General features: G+C 56.7%; 1 protein-coding gene across 1 annotated transcript in view; it reads left to right on the top strand.

The window, feature by feature from the left end:
- The window catches only part of TMEM132E (transmembrane protein 132E), a 55,200-nt gene that overhangs the window by 37,081 nt on the left and 1,840 nt on the right, over positions 1 to 16,279 (top strand). Inside the window, exons 2-9 of the mRNA XM_029929235.1 lie at positions 5,507 to 6,437; positions 7,873 to 8,019; positions 8,227 to 8,419; positions 9,298 to 9,441; positions 11,681 to 11,886; positions 13,614 to 13,902; positions 14,838 to 15,029; positions 15,924 to 16,279. Coding sequence (XP_029785095.1) covers positions 5,507 to 6,437; positions 7,873 to 8,019; positions 8,227 to 8,419; positions 9,298 to 9,441; positions 11,681 to 11,886; positions 13,614 to 13,902; positions 14,838 to 15,029; positions 15,924 to 16,279 — 2,458 coding nt within the window. The remainder of the gene's footprint in view (positions 1 to 5,506; positions 6,438 to 7,872; positions 8,020 to 8,226; positions 8,420 to 9,297; positions 9,442 to 11,680; positions 11,887 to 13,613; positions 13,903 to 14,837; positions 15,030 to 15,923) is intronic.

The raw sequence follows: 16,279 nt of genomic DNA, 5'->3' as shown, positions 1-16,279 counted from the left end.
ACCAGGGCCACGCTCCAGATCAGTCAGAGCCAGAGCTGGACAGCAAAGCAGCACCCACGTGCCGCAGTGAGAGGCTGGGGGAGGACTTTAAAAAGAGGCAAAGCCAGGGAGGCGTGGAAGGAAGAGGGGACCCCACACACCCCGCCCCCGAGGGAAGCCTTCTCTCGGGTGCTGCTGGGCCCAGTCCAAGGCCTCGTAGAGGGCACGTGAAGCCTCTGTTCACACCGTATTCTCTTTCTGGAACAAGAGATGAAGGAATGCAAGAATGAAGGCTGCTGCCTGCCTGCTGAGCATAACCCCCAAGTGGCCCCGGGTTAGTGCTCCCCAAGGGGCGGGGCAGATTCAGTGCCCAGGGAAGCTGGAGGGAGAGAAGATTCAAGGAGGATGGGGGCTCAGGCCTTTGCATCCACAGACACCCCATTCTTAGTTACGAAGCTGTAAAGAGCTGCATGTGCCTTGTGGGGTTGGGAAGGGTCACCCGCTAGGTATAGTCTCGGGGAGAGGCTGGGACCACCTCAGCAGCCATCATTATCACTGTGGACACAACAACATGATCCCAGGCATCTTCTTCCCCTGGTATGGGGTCTCCGCCCCTGACTGGGAAAACTGAGGCTGTGGGGGGGGACAGAAATAACCCATGTGTTAGTCTGCCTGGGCGGCCCTAACAAAGCACCATAGACTGGATGGCTAGAACAGCAGATACTGGCTTCTCAGTCCTGGAGGCTACAAGTCCAAGGTCAGAGTGTCAGCAGGTGGTTATTCTCCTGCAGCCTCTCTGCTTGGCTTGCAGAGGGCCTCCTTCTCCTTGTGTCTTCATGTGGTCTTGACTGTGTGTCTGAGTCCTGATCTCCCTACTTATTAGGACACCGGGCATATGGGATCGGAGTCCACCCTCATGAATTTTCCTGAATCACCTCTTTGCAGAGCCTGTCTCCAAACACAGCCACATTCAAAGGTCCTGGAGGTCAGGTCTCCATGTATGAAATGGGACAGGGGTCACAATTCAACCCCTAACACCTATCATGCATCCAAGAAGATGTGGAGAAGCCCTCTTCATAAGAAGGCAGTGGAGAGATGCCTGGGTGGCTCAGTCGGTTAAGCATCTGACTTTGTTTGGCTCAGGTCATGATCTCAAAGCGCATGAATTTGAGCCCCATGTCGGGGGCTCTGTGCTGACAGCTCAGAGCCTGGAGCCTGCTTCGGATTCTGTGTCTCCCAATCTCTCTGCCCCTCCCACACTCACAGTCTGACTCCCAGGGCTACACCCAAATGCCACCGGAGGCTCAAAGCTGTTTACACAGAGGGGAACTCATCTACTGCTCCGGTGGAGAGCCAAGGCCACTGACAGGAAAACAGTGTAAAGTGTGGTCTGCAGGGTGAGCTGGACACGAACACGAGAGCAGGAGTTGGGAGCCTGGAGGCCAGTGCTCTGGGAAGCAAGTGGAGCAGGGTGAGGGGACAAGAGTGGCCGGGGTTCAGAGCCAAGCCTGAAGAACGGCTGTGGGGTGCCTGGTGTGGGGCCTACAGGGCAGATGTGCCCCAGCCTGTGAGATCAGCCCCCCTGTGTTGGGGGGATGGGTCCAGGCTGTGGTGTGCACCCCAGTCACGCCCTGACAGCACCTCTCCCCCACCTTTGGCCCCAACCAACGTCAGTTCTGTGTAGATCCTCCCCTCCCCCAACTGTTGTCCTTCAGGGAACCTTCCAGCAGCTCTTTCCTCCCAAGGTAAGGCCTGCTCCATGCTGAGATCCAGGCCAGTGCACACATCAGCACACACACACCTTCCCACATGGCCTCCCAGAAAACCTGTCCTGTCTGCCAGCAACTCCACAGGCCTCACCTGCCTCCCCTCCAGCCCCCACGGCCCCCGGAACATCTCCAGCGCCTCTCCACTCCCCTGGGGAAGCTGAGGTCCAGAGCGATGAGGTGACTTTTTTCATGCTCCAGAGTCCTGGAGCAGGAGAGCAGAGGGTAGTGCTGGAGTCTCAGCCACACTCACCTCCACCACATAGGAAGCCTCAGGACCTCGGAGGACAGATGACTCATGGCAGTGACTGGAGAGGGTGTCGTGTATCACGATGACATCAATACAAAAATTGTACCACCCTAATGCTGTCCTTTCTGAAAGCAAGCTGTTTTCTTAGCACAGTCACTTCCCCTTTCAGAAACTCAGACTCTTTATCTGCAAGGCTGCTGCCTGGCGCCAGGAGCCGCCCTCTCAGTGGCCATCCGGTCTCCTCTCGGATGCTTGGTGGAGGAGGCGCTTGGACCCCACCTAGCATCCCAGTCATTAGGTTCTGAGAATTCCACTCACATAACAAAAATCTATAGCGGTGCCTGGGTGGCTCAGTCGGTTGAGCCTCCGACTTTGGCTCAGATGATGATTTCACAGTTCATGGGTTCGAGCCCTGTGTCAGACTCTGTGCTGACAGCTCAGAGCCTGGAGCCTGCTTCAGATTCTGTGTCTCCCTCTTTCTCTCTGCCCCTCTCCCAAGCATGCTCTTTCCTCTCTCTCTCTCTCCTTCTCTCTCTCTCCCTCTCAAAAATAATATTAAAAAAAATTTTTTAACGTATCGAAGGAGGAGGGGTGCATGCAGACATGGCCTCCAGACCCTTCCTCCAGGCCCCTTTGAGTTTTCTACCCATCTGGTGGCTCCTGCCCCCACTGTGCCTCCAAGGGGTCCAGATGGCCAGCCGTGGGGTGGGGCTGAGGAGAGTGTTGAAGGGGACTAAGTGCTTACTTAGCAGCCTTTGGGATCTCTTGGGAATGGTAAGCAAGGCAGGGTCAGTGGTTGTGAGTTCCGTGTCCCCAGCCTGTACACCCCCAATGCTGAGTGGCAGCTCCTGACCGGGGCAACTGCCCTTCTCCAGGCCCAGCGGGACAAGCACGGTGGCCCCTCCCCATCTTACCCCAGTGCCCACGAGCCCTGGACATCCCACCACATGGAGCAGCACCCCCTCCCCCTCTCCCATGGCCTTTCATCTACCCTCAACATCTTGGTGAGAAGGCTGATGTCACCATCTCAATTTTAGATGTGGGAACCAAGGCCCAAAATGGAACATAACTTGCTGATGACTGTCACAGGGAGAACCTTGAACCTGAGTCCTGAAATCTTTGTTTGCCCACTTCCTGCTGCTTCTAAAGTAGTTGGTGGGCTTCCGTGCTCTGGCTCAGGCTGTTACCCTGGACTCTAACATGTGTCCCTTGGACCAGCCTCCCCGATGGCAAGGACACCTCAGAGACTCCAGAGGTAATTGTGGGGCAGGGACTGCAGCCAGGAAGGTTCTCGCCGTCTCTCCAGACATCTTACTGCCCTCGTCTTAGACTTGGCTGTCCACCTCCATCCACCGCACCACCGACAGCCAGCAGACCTTGCAGGGTGCAGAGCATCCAGTGGGGAGGGTAGCCTGGGAACCCAGTTCTGCAGGGGATGGGAGGCGCAGTCTGGTGGTTAAAGCATGGGCTGCCCACCCTGGGCGCCTTCCCCGGCTGATCGTAAGGGCCGCTCAGAGAGAGCCCTAACTAGGTGCGTGAGACCAGGTACCATTCCTCTTAGAATACCTGACCCCACCCCAAGGGCTTATACCCTGCCCCAAGCCAAATGCCTCTTTCTTTGAATGAGGAAATTAAACCACAGATTTAAAAAATAGGACATAGGCACCAGAGCCTCAAGAGCAGGGAATTTTTCATTCATTGCCTTTATGAGGAATTGGATGTGAAGGTTTGTAGAACTGTCAAGATTTCATTGATGGTGGCAAAATAATAAATGTGCATAAATGACAAGTAACCACTACCATTGGTTAGGAGGCTCCTCCTTGGGACACAGGTCTCTGCAAATCACTTAGCATAAATCAACCATGACTTGTTGAAGGCTTGCTCAGTATACAGCCTCCTAGATAACTCACCTCCATACAAGACAGGATGAGAGCTAGCTCCCCTGAGAGAAGGAAAATCATACCTTGGAGGGCTTCATGGAGGAGGTGGCATCGGAGCTGGACTCTGGAGGAAGATTCTGATCTGGATGTGTGCAGTTAGAAAAGGAGAGAATTTGCTGCAGAGGGCACCGCATGAGCAAAGGAGGGGAGATCAGGCAGAAATTGTCCAGTTATGTTGGCAGTGGGGGTTGTGAGGAGGAGTCCTGGGGCAAAGGGGAGCCTGGAACCCCATTGTAGAGGACCCTGAATGCCACACTCAGGCCCAAGGTGGGTTTGGATTTTGTTTTGTAAGCAGAAGGAAGAGATTCTGTAAAAATGCTTACAGACTTTGGCATTGCGATGCGCAATTTATAGAGTTCTTTCTTCTTTGATTCTTGAAAACAGAGCAAATGACAGCAGAACATCCTTTAAGATGAGTATTATTACTATTATTATTATTATCTTGATTGTAAAGGTGAGGAAAGTGACTCAGGGCCGATGGGAAGATCCAGAACTGCTTCTCAAACCTGGAGCCCCCACAGCTTGGTCTTTCCTATTCCAGAGCAGTGTCCAACAGGAATCGAGCTGGCGGTGAGGGGCCAACAAGGTCTCATCTGTGTCCAGGGGAAACAGATCACTCTGCTGCTATGGAGGGGAGTGGATGTCAGGGAGGGGGTTAGAGGGAGAAGGGAGACCCAGGCAGGCAGTGTTATGTTGTCATAGCAACGGGATCAAGGCCAGAACTGGGGCAGGGTTCTGGGGATGGAGGACGGGGCAGTTTGGGACACATCACAGAGTCAAGAGGTAGAATTGCTAGAATTTGGCAGGATCCTGCACGGATGTGGGGAAGGGACCAGAGATGGCAGACCCAAGGCTTGAGTTGGGTTTGGAAGACTGGGGGTCACATTCCCTGTGTATATAGGGCATGGGGAGAGGGAGTAGGGAGAGACAAGGGAGCTCTGGGGCAGCTGGAGCAGGAAAGGGCTTGGGTTTGAGAGTCAGATGGCCCTGGGTTCGAATCCTCCTGCTGGTCCCTTTGGCTCGCGTGGCTTGGGTAAGTTGCTTAAGCATTCTGCACCTTTACCAGTAACATATTAAGAATAGGCTCTCAAAAAAGAGAAGTTGTAGATAGAAAATGATTGAATCCATGGAGACGGTAGAATGTCTAGCTCAGAGGATCCATTTGAGGATCAAATAAGCTAATGCTGGTGAGCGAATGTGGAGGAGGTTGAAATGGGAAGAGTTAGGGCCTTCTGGAGGCCATACTCTGCTCTCAGCCATTTATGCACTCACACTGCTTGGGAAATCTTCACAACCGCACTTGGAGGCAGAAACCAATTTTATCCTCATTTTGCAGTTGAGGATGTTGGGGGATAAACCCTCTTTAAAGCCTCACAGTGCTTTGCACTGGTCTCAGGTTCCCCTGCACGCTGCAGCAAAAGAAACCAGACAATGGTGAGCGGACAGTTAACCCACCAGCACAGGGGGTGCGCTTGGAGCTGATGCCCGCTAGCGCTTGGGAGGCTGGGGCGCCCTGCCGTCCCAGCACAGCTTCTGCTCATCCCTCTGAGCTCTCTCCCGTCTGTCCCCAGCCTCTGGCCGCTCCCACCCGGCCAGCCCCAGCCCACCCGGCCCGCAGGCCGGCCCGGTGCTGCCAGTCAGCTACCGCCTGTCGCGGACACGGCTGGCCTTCTTCCTGCGGGACGCGCGGCCCCTCCCGCCTGCGGTGGCCAACAGCTCCCTGCAGCGCTCCGAGCCCTTCGTCGTGTTCCAGACCAAGGAGCTGCCCGTCCTCAACGTCTCCCTGGGGCCCTTCAGCACCAGCCAGGTGGTGGCCCGGGAGCTGCTGCAACCGTCCAGCACCCTGGACATCCCCGAGCGCCTGACGGTCAACTGGAAGGTGCGGGCCTTCATCGTCCGGGCCCGCGTGCCCGCCTCGCAGCCCGTGGCGCAGGTGCTGTTCTACGTGGCAGGCCGTGACTGGGACGACTTCGGCGTCACCGAGCGGCTGCCGTGTGTCCGCCTGCACGCCTTCAGGGACGCCCGGGAGGTCAAGAGCTCTTGCCGCCTCAGCGGGGGGCTGGCCACCTGCCTTGTGCGGGCGGAACTGCCCCTGGCCTGGTTTGGGCCCCCGGCCCCCGCGGCGCCGCCCGCCGCCCGCCGCAAGTCTCCCGATGGGCTGGAGCCCGAAGCGGCTGGGGAGAGTCAGCAGGCGGAGCTCTACTACACCCTCCACGCCCCGGATGCGTCAGGGGGCTGCGGGGGCGCCCGTCGGGGGGCCGGGCCTGGGGCTGGCACCCGCGCGGAGAGCCCCACCCAGCACCCGCTGCTGCGCATCGGGAGCATCAGCCTGTTCCGGCCTCCCCCCAGAAGGACCCTGCAGGAGCACAGGCTGGACAGCAACCTGATGATCCGCCTGCCAGATCGGCCCCTCAAGCCTGGGGAGGTGCTCAGCATCCTCCTCTACCTGGCCCCCAACTCCTCCTCTCCCTCCAGCCCCAGCGTGGAGCATTTCACACTCAGGTAGGCGGCATGTGGGAGAAGGGTCTGCCCTCATTCCAAGGTCAAATGCACACCTGGCCCCTCTAGGGTGTGCTCTCCCTGAGCCAGCACCCCCCTTTTTTGCAAGCATAGGTATCAAGAATGATGGAGTGGGGTTGGAAGGGCCCTTAGACCTCCGCTGGTGTAACTTCCCCATTTTACAGAGGGGGAGACCAAAGCCAAAGAGAAGAAATGGAGATCGAAGAGCAGCCAGAAATGATCGGTAGTGTGTCCATGTGTCTGGACGTCTGCCCAATTCTGTCCACTGAACAGGATACAATCCACAAATTCAGAAATGCCTTAAACCAGATCACATCCCCACAAAACGGAATGGAATTTAAACCATGTTGAATGATTCTGAGAATATAGCAAAGCCCCCACCCCAGGCACTATGCTTAGGACCCAAAACATCACCATTAACCTCCAACTTCTTTGACTTAAGTATTGCCCTTTCTCCTGTGTGTCCCACTGAAAGTTGAGATATTCCTGGATGGGATGAGACCTGATTCAATGATTGATACATGAATGTGAATATGAGGTAAATCAGTCATCACAGATCTTGGGCAACATTAATAGGAGTAAACATGTAGAATTAGGGAAGTGATCACCATTCTGCTTTAGCCAGTATGAATCAGAGCATAGCTGAAGTGTTTGGGTTTTTTATATAGTTTATTTATTTTTGAGACAGAGAGAGACAGAGCACGCATGGGGGAGGGGCAGAGAGAGAGGGAGACACAGAATCTGAAACTGGCTCCAGGCTCTGAGTTGTCAGCACAGAACCCGACATGGGGCTCGAACCCACAAACTGAGAGATCATGACCTGAACCGAACAAAGTCAGACGCTTAACCGACTGAGCCACCCAGGGGACCCTGAAGTGTATTTAGTACAGGGCACTACACCTTATGTACGCAGTGTCCAGAGGACGGTGACTTGAAACTATGGCAAAGAGTAACAATTGGAGGAGCTGGAGATTTTAGGCCTGAAGAAAAGAAGACTCAGGGAGCACCCACTCCCCTCCGGCTGTCTGGGAACTGTTGCTCTCTCTTGCCCCAGCAGAACCCACGACTGTTATATTTCAGATAAATATAGGAATGGGATTTCTAATCCTTAGGGGCTTTCTGAGAATGGAATGGGATGTGTGCAGTAGTGAGTTCCTTGTCACTAAGGTATGCAAGTAAAGGTTTGGTAAAACTTGGCAGAGAGATGTGGTAGAAGTGACTGTAGCCTCCAATGAGGGTCAGCATTTTCATCTCAAGTTCATCCCCAGGTTCATCTCAAGCATGAAGTCTAGGACTCAGGGTAATTTACTCACCTGCTCCTCCTACTCCCAGTCCCTGCTTTGGGGGGGTGACCAGGCTGGCAGCCACTGAACCCTAGGCTGACCCTCTCGCTCTTCTTCCTCCCACTTTGTCCCAGGGTGAAGGCCAAGAAGGGTGTGACCCTTCTGGGCACCAAGTCACGGAGTGGTCAGTGGCATGTTACCTCAGAGCTGCTGACCGGGGCAAAGCACTCAACAGCCACTGTGGATGTAGCCTGGGCACAGGGCACACCCCTGCCCCCCAGGTAAGCCAAGGTGGTGTCTCTGCCCACTTTTTTGTGAGATAGCATCTGAGAGGGGTGGGGGAACTCTTGATGGAAGAGGCCAGACCAGCAGAAGGGCTGGGGCTTGGATTGTGGGGACGCTGGGGTCCAGGCCAGGGCTGATTTTAGGGCTCCTGAGCTGCACCCAGCCCTTCCTCCTGGGCTCTGCTTCCTTCCTCCACCCTGTAGGGAAGGCCAGGGGCCTCTGGAGATCCTGCAGCTGGACTTCGAGATGGAGAACTTCACCAGCCAGTCAGTCAAGCGGAGGATCATGTGGCACATTGACTACCGCGGCCACAGCGCCCTGCCTGACCTGGAGCGGGCAGTCACTGAGCTGACGGTCATCCAGAGGGATGTACAAGCCATCCTGCCCCTAGCCATGGTGAGCGGGGCAGGTGACTGGGCCAGTGGACGCATGTATCTGTCACGGAGGCATATGTGTGATGGGCATGTGCACAGCTGAGTATGAGTCATGAGTATAGATCAGTGCATGTATGTGTGAGCCTGTGCCCAAGTGTGTGCCTGTGAGTAAAGGGGGGTGTGTGTGCGCGCGTGCGCGCGCGCGCGCACTCACTGGAGGCAGGCGGTGCTCGGTGCCTGGTGCTGGAGTAGAACAGCAGATGCCAGGAGGACAGAGGTGGGAGAAGTCACCCATGGAGAGGGCACTCAGGAGAGGCTTCCTGGAGGAGGTGGCCATGCAGTGGAACCTGGAAGGTCACATGGAAGAAGGGCTCGTACAATCAGAGAAGATGAGGAGGGCGCTCTAGGCAGAGGATCATGTGGGCAAAGGTGTGGGGATGGGAGTGTGAGTAGTTTGTTCTAAGGAGCAGTGGACTTAGAAGTGCCATGGGTGGTAAAGCTGGAGTGGTTGGTCAAGCCCGGGGGCACCTGGAATGCCGGGCGAACATGAGTTCAACTTAGGGCACCTCGAATGGCCAGAGGGACACTGGGCCAGCCCGGGGGTACCTGGAATGGCCAGGCAAGCGTGTTGGACGTGACTCTGTGAGGTGCATGAGGAGCACGTCAGATGTTGAGAGAAGATGGTGGGGGGCTAGGGAAGGGTTGTCTCCTGAAGGCCAGGTGAGCAGAGCGTCTGAGAAGACAAGTGAGACTAGGGGAAGGCACCTCTCTGCACATGCGTGCTGGTGTCCCCAGGGGAGGGATGCACATCTGAGGAGCTGGGCCTTGGCTGGCGTGTCCTGGAAAAACAGAGGGCCACCGTAAGCACCCCAGCTTATCAGGGACCCACCCTCCCTGCAGGACACAGAGATCATCAACACAGCTATCCTGACGGGCAGGACAGTGGCCATCCCTGTCAAGGTCATCGCCATCGAGGTGACTGGCCTCCTCCTAGATGTCTCTGCCCTCGTGGAATGCGAGTCTGACAATGAGGACATCATCAAGGTGGGCTTCCTGGAGATGGGCCCCCCCCGGGATGGAGGTTTCGGACCTTCAGGGGGAGTAGAGCCCCAAGCCAGTGGGAATTCACATCCGAGGCAGCTCCCCGTGGGAGGCAAGTGGAGGAGAAATGGGGGTGGGGAAGAATAGCTGCAGGTGTCCCACATCTAGCCTAGTGGGGTGAGGAACAGCCCTGGGTACTGCTATCCTGGAGGGCTTCCTGCCCGAATGTGAAAGAGGCCATTTGATAGGCAGAGGGGAGGAGGCAGTGTTGACAGCCTGAGCTCATTCCAATCCAGCAAGTGATTATTGAGCCCCTGCCCATGATAGACACCAGGGAAGGCAGCGGGGGTGGGGAGGGAGCCTCTCAGTGACACGCCCTGAACCCAGATGCTGGTGACCAAATGGTGGAGCTTCAGCTCAAGGAGGAAGCCTCAGAAGCATGCGAGTTGAGGTGGAGTAAAGACTGTGTAAGGGAGGACCCTCTCAGGGCACACACACCCCCAAATCTTCCAAGTCCTAAAGGCTCCCCCCAGAGCTCCTCCCCAGAGCCCCCGATCCTCACGACCCAGCAAACAAGACATCAGTCTGACTCAGATGTCTCAATCTGCCACCTCCCGAGGAGGGCCTCCAGATTCGCCCTTGCCCCTGGTTTTGGACAGTGGTCACAGGTGGTGGGACGGGCAGTGATGCAGGAGGGTGCAGCCCTAGTATCTGTGTGGTGGGTGAGCTGTTTGTCAGGCCAACCTCCAGCAGGTGCCAAAATCAGATGATCAGACAACAGAATCTGTTCCCTGTGTCTGTAAATAGCTCAGCGTGAAGGAGAGCGGGAGGAGTGGGCCGTGGGTGTCCTTCTCCCTCTGACTAACTGGGACTAGCCCAGAGGGTGCATGCTCTTTCTCCCCACATTCTGCCCCAACTCCCTCCAGGTCTGGGGACCTGGAGCCTCACCTCACCCCTCCCCCATCCAGCAAGAATGCCCCCCCCTCCCCGTCAAAGCGAGCCAGAGCAGATGGCTGAGTACCACCCCCTGCAGAGCAAAAGCCTTGCCCAGGCCCCTAGGGCTTCCCAGTGCTGGCAGGCTGGGACAGGAAGAAATGGACCTCACCCAGCACCTGCCTCTGCCCCCCAGGCTTCCCACCCTGGCCGCAAAAAGGACCAGAACAAAGTCTTGACAGCTTAGATACCAAAGGGAATTTGCAAAGATGCTAAATGGAATTTGCTTCAATCCTCAATGAAATACACTCAGGTTCTTGATGGAGTTTGCCAACACTCTGAATGGAATCTGCCAGCCTTCTGATGCCTTCCGAAGTGGGAAAAGAGCATTTCTGGCAGGGCTGCTGTCCCACGTCCCAGCACCCCCATCTGAGATGGTTAAGGGAGTGAGCAGGAGTTTGGGATGAGCCACAGTCCTGGCACCCTCCCTGCCCCCACCAGGGCCTCTAGAGTGTCACAAGCCCACAGGTCGCATGATTAAACCCTCCCCAAATGTGAGGGCGTGCATCCATGGGCATGCACCAGCAGGAGCACCTAAATGTGCTGCACACAAGATTCGCTCCAGAGTGTGCCAGGTACATATTAGGCACACTTGATGTGTACACCCACCTGCATCTGCCCTGAAGTACTGGCACAGGTGTCAGTGAGTGGGCATAGGTGTCCACCAAGATGCGTTTAGCAGGCATGTGCCCACCCAGGGAACCTCTAGGAATATAAGTTGGTGTCCTGGTGGGCATGCATTTGTAAAACCTGCACCCACCGGTGACAGCCATCCACCTATCTGTCCCAATTTTTCCTCTCTCCATCCCCCACTCCCTCCCCCCAGCCTGGGGCTAGAGCCGTCCCCACACCTATAATTAACCAGCTGCTCATTTTTCTGGGGCCACAGGGCCAGATGGGCCATGGAGGAGTCGTGGGCTCGGGACAGGCTGCCCTTCTGCGCCTCGGAGGGTCCTACCAAAAGCCACCTGCGCCAGAGTGCAGGGCGGTCATGCAGGGGAAGGGCACCAGCCCTGGGGATCCTCAGCCTGAAGGCTCTTCTGAGGTGTGATCTGTGTAAAAGCTCAGGCACGCTGGCTCCTTGCCAGGAAGCGAGAACCTCCTGTAGTAGCCACTGAGAGATTATCTGTGGAGAAACAGTGGGAACAGGAACACCGGAGGCGCCTCCCCCAACCCTGCTCCTCCCCTTCCATCCACAGGATGCCCTGTAGGGCAAGACCAGCCAACCAACCTCCCTTCCCCTCCCCAGGTGTCCAGCAGCTGCGACTACGTGTTTGTGAGCGGAAAGGAGTCTCGCGGGTCCATGAACGCCAGGGTCACCTTCCGCTATGACATCCTCAATGCCCCCCTGGAAATGACAGTCTGGGTCCCCAAGCTGCCCCTGCACATCGAACTCTCGGACGCACGCCTCAGCCAAGTGAAGGGCTGGAGGGTACCTATCCTCCCCGATAGGAGGTACAGCCCCTCCACACACAGTGAATACTCGGGACACTCACAGATGGACACAGCCCTGGCATGTAGTCCGATCCATGTATGTGTATGAGACCCCCAGGTGTACACAGTCTGCAGGTCAGTTATGCAATCAGCAAACTGCACTGATGGGTGCTTGAGACATGGGGTGAGTGTGGCCAGTGCCTGACCCAGCCAAGCCACAGAACGTGGCAGACACAGGAAGCCCTGTGTGCAGGGAATCAAGTGGCACTAAAGAAGACAACCATCACTCCCTCCAGGAGAAGTCAAAGCAGACTTCCTAGAAGAGGTGACTCTGGAGCTAAGTCTCAAAAAATGAGTGGAAAGGAGTTAGCTGGGGAGGCAGGGTGAGAGAGCAGCCAGACCACAGACAAAATGGAGCAGAGACAGCAACAGGTGCACACACCCCTATGCACACGTGCCTCACTCAGGCTGTGCACCCTAGGGGCACACTCGTGAGTGCGTCAGCCCAGGCATACAGCGGCTCAAACCAGGCACCCTTGCTGGGGGGGGGGGGGTACCTCACACACCTGGGCATGCATCTCTGGGGCACATGCTTCACTCACCCCTTATTGCTGCTGGAGAGAAAAGCCAGCAAAGCAAAGAAAGGAAGAGTGGCAGGCAGGTAAGACGGGAGGGGAGGGACTGGAGGAGAAGCAGGTGGCCACGGGAGAGCGGGGTTCAGTTTGATTCTGTAGAGTTTGGAAAAAGCAAGGCCTTGGAGATCAGAGCCTCGAAAATTTGAAATGTGCACACGAATCGCCTTGGGAGCCTGTTCAAACGCAGGCTCTGATCCAGTGAGTCTGGGAGGGGGCCGTGATTCTGCATGGGAACCAGCTCCGGGGTGCTGCTTTGAGTCATGACAGGGGAGTGAACTCTGCAGCAAGAGAGCCTGAGTTTAAATCCTCACTGCTGTTTACTAGCTGGGCCACCTTGGACTGCTTACATATCCTCTCTGTGCCCCCATTTCTTCATCTGCAAAATGGGCACATTAACACTTAACCTCATAGAATGATTGTGAGGATTCGTTAACACGGGCACAAGAGACCTGTGTGAGTGGATATTCTGGTTGCTGGATTCTTCCACAGCAGTAGCAAAGCACTAGCCGTGTCCTTGGCTCTCTCCAGTGCACGCTTTCCTGACAGTGAATCTCCTGATTTTAGCATCCTTGGCAATCTGGCTAGGCTGAATTTCCCAAACCCTCAAGTCCCGGCTCCTTCTTGCTTACTAGCACCTCCCTCGGTTTACCTCGCTTCTCAAGTTTCACTATAAGCAGCAAGGGGAACCCGACCACCCATTCCACAAGCCACTCGGAAATCCCATCAGCTAGATCTCCAGATTCAGCACTTAGAAGTTCTGCTTGCCACGTGGCTGTGAGCATGCAATCTGGCCGAGCGTTCTGGCACTCTGTGAGCTGAGAACCGGGCCAGCTGCATGCTCTGTGCTGAGAAAGAGACAGCACCTGTCAGGATTTGACACCAGCTATTCCCAGGCCTGGGTGAAGCCCAGCAGAGGCCGGGAGGCACAAGAGAGGGTCAAGAAGGTACCTTTCTAGGAAAGAAAAGACTGGGGACTTCTGGTTCCAAGCTTGTCAGAGACAGAAGAAACGGGACAGGGAGGAGGTTTGCCCTTTGCACGGCACCCACCCACAGGAGCTGGGAAGGAGCCAGCAGAGAAGGGTGAGCAAGTGACGCCCTGCCCCCCCACCCCAGGTCTGCCCGGGAGAGCGAGGACGAGGACGAGGAGGAAGAGGAGCGTCGGCAGAGCGCAAGCCGCGGCTGCACCCTGCAGTACCAACACGCTACGCTGCAGGTCTTCACCCAGTTCCACACGACATCATCCGAGGGCACTGACCAGGTGGTCACCATGCTGGGCCCGGACTGGCTGGTGGAGGTCACCGACCTGGTCAGCGACTTTATGCGGGTGGGTGACCCCCGAGTGGCACGCATGGTGGACAGCAGCACGCTGGCGGGCCTGGAGCCGGGCACCACGCCCTTCAAGGTAGGCACAAGGCCAATGCCAGTCACTTTGTTTACCTGTGGGCAGGGAACACAGACATCCCTGGGACAGGATTTCTAGGGCTGCAGCCTCTGGGATCCACCCAAGCTGGCCCCCAAAACACACTCCCTTCCCCTCCCTCGGCCCCAACCCCCTGCCTGGAACCCCACCACCCGCCGTAAGCTCCTTCACTGCCCCTTGGTGAAGGCTTTCCCTGCAAACCCTGTCAACCTTTACCAACCTGTGTAGATCTCGCGGGGCAGTCCCTGAGAGCAGGTGTGGATGTGGAGAGGGGGCAGAGGAGAGGGCTCGGGAAAGGGAATGTGGGGACCTAGGAATTCAACTCTGACCCTCCTGCTCTGTAGCTGGGTGCAGAGGTAGAGACCATCCAGCTAAGAGATTGTGAATAGTGGCCTCTGGGCTACTGCTTTACTTATCTGTAAAGCAGCTAATTCAATGTTGAACTATTAGGAGGCTTCTCATTTTTAAAAATCTAGACTTCTGGTTTTACAAAATACCAGGTCTGCATTCCCACCTGGCAACAATCAGCTAGTTGGTCCTGGTACCTCCTTTACATGAGCACGAGTTCTATTTGCCAGGGTCCCTACCTTCTCCCTTTGTCTCTCTGACATTGAGGCCAAACATCAAGGGCTATTTATCACTGTGTGGGGCTGTTGCTGACTTTAAAATCTGCCCACCTCTCTCTTCCATGTACCTGCCTGGCTCTGTTGAGCCCCTGACCCTCACTTGGCCTCTGGACCCTGGTTTCCTGCTGCAGCCCTAAGGCAGAATCTAAGAGTCCTGTCCGCCCCGCCCCCCACCCCAGCTTGCTACCCACCCTCCGGGCCTCTCTTCCAGCGCTGGCTTTTCTTCCATGGCTGCGAACCTGGGGGTGTGCTCTCCTGGCCTTCGCCCATCCCTGCCCCACTCTGCCACAGGTGGTGTCCCCGCTGACGGAGTCTGTGCTTGGGGAGACGCTGCTAACAGTGACGGAGGAGAAGGTCAGCATCACTCAGCTGCAGGCCCAGGTGGTGGCCAGCCTCGCCCTCTCCCTGCGGCCCAGCCCGGGGAGCAGCCACACCATCCTGGCCACCACGGCCGCCCAGCAGACCCTCAGCTTCCTCAAGCAGGTAACTGGATGCCCAGCCTGCCAACCTGGAGGTTTAGGGTGTGGAAGGACGAAGGAAACTCCAGTTTGCCCGTGTGCCACAAGTCCCCTAAACGAGGGCTTTCATGGAAGATCTGTCCGCCCTTTGCGTGGTCACACCTGGCCCATACCATTCCCCTGTCATCTATCTGCACAGGGAGTCTGGCCAAGGTCCTGCTTCTTGCATCTGCCACCTGGAAATGTTCCTGCCCAGGGCTCCCCCTCCCAGATTCTCAGAGATCCCGTCACCTATACCTCTACTCCCAGGAATTACCCTCACCCAGCTACAGCCCCCGACAGACCCACAAGGGCAAAGGCTACAGGACAGGCAGGAACACAGAAGGCTGGTGTTAAGCCCCAAGCCAAGAGTCCCCTGCCCCTAACTTGCTCCGTGACCCCAGGCCAATCTCTTCTCTCTGGGTCCTGCTTTCTCATCCGCAGGAGGGGCAATGCTCAGAATGTCTTAACAGAGAAGGGTGGGGTATGTGTTCTCAATCTCCAGGCGTCTAATGGGGAGGATCTGAAGGTCAGGCATGGAGATACGGGGTTACTCCTGCAGCAAAAGGGACTTGAGGTAGACTCAAGGCAGAACATATGTTCAGCCCATCGAGGGGACAAGGATAAAGTGGGCGAGAAGATTCTTAGGGCGGTATGAGGCCATCATGTGCCCCTTACCCTCCCTACGACCTCCAGAGGAAGACTTCCTGCTCCAACAAGTGTTCCTGAGCCCCTGACACCGCCAGGCACAGTTCCAGGGCTGGCAATAGAGTAGGCATCCAGAGCACCCCAGTCCCTGTCCTCATAGAGCTCACCACCTAGCAGTGAAGCCAGCCAGGGCTAGCTCTCTGACTCCTGTCCCCTTCTCTTCCTTCTCCAGGAAGCCCTCCTGAGCCTCTGGCTCTCCTACAGCGATGGCACCACAGCCCCACTCTCCCTGTACAGCCCCCGGGACTACGGGCTGCTGGTGAGCAGCCTGGACGAGCGGGTGGCCACAGTGACCCAGGACCGGGCCTTCCCGCTGGTGGTGGCCGAGGCGGAGGGGGCAGGGGAACTGCTTCGTGCAGAGCTCACCATCGCTGAGAGCTGCCAGAAAACCAAGCGTAAGAGCGTGCTGGCCACCACCCCCGTGGGCCTGCGGGTGCACTTTGGGCGGGATGAGGAGGACCCCACTTACGACTACCCGGGGCCCAGCCAGCCGGGCCCAGGTGGGGGCGAGGACGAGGCCCGGGGAGC

Source organism: Suricata suricatta, chromosome 17 (assembly GCF_006229205.1).
Source record: "Suricata suricatta isolate VVHF042 chromosome 17, meerkat_22Aug2017_6uvM2_HiC, whole genome shotgun sequence".
In the NCBI taxonomy this organism is placed as follows: Eukaryota; Metazoa; Chordata; class Mammalia; order Carnivora; family Herpestidae; genus Suricata; species Suricata suricatta.
The sequence above is the reverse complement of the archived record's forward strand: the minus strand, read 5'-3'. Positions and strand labels throughout refer to the sequence as shown.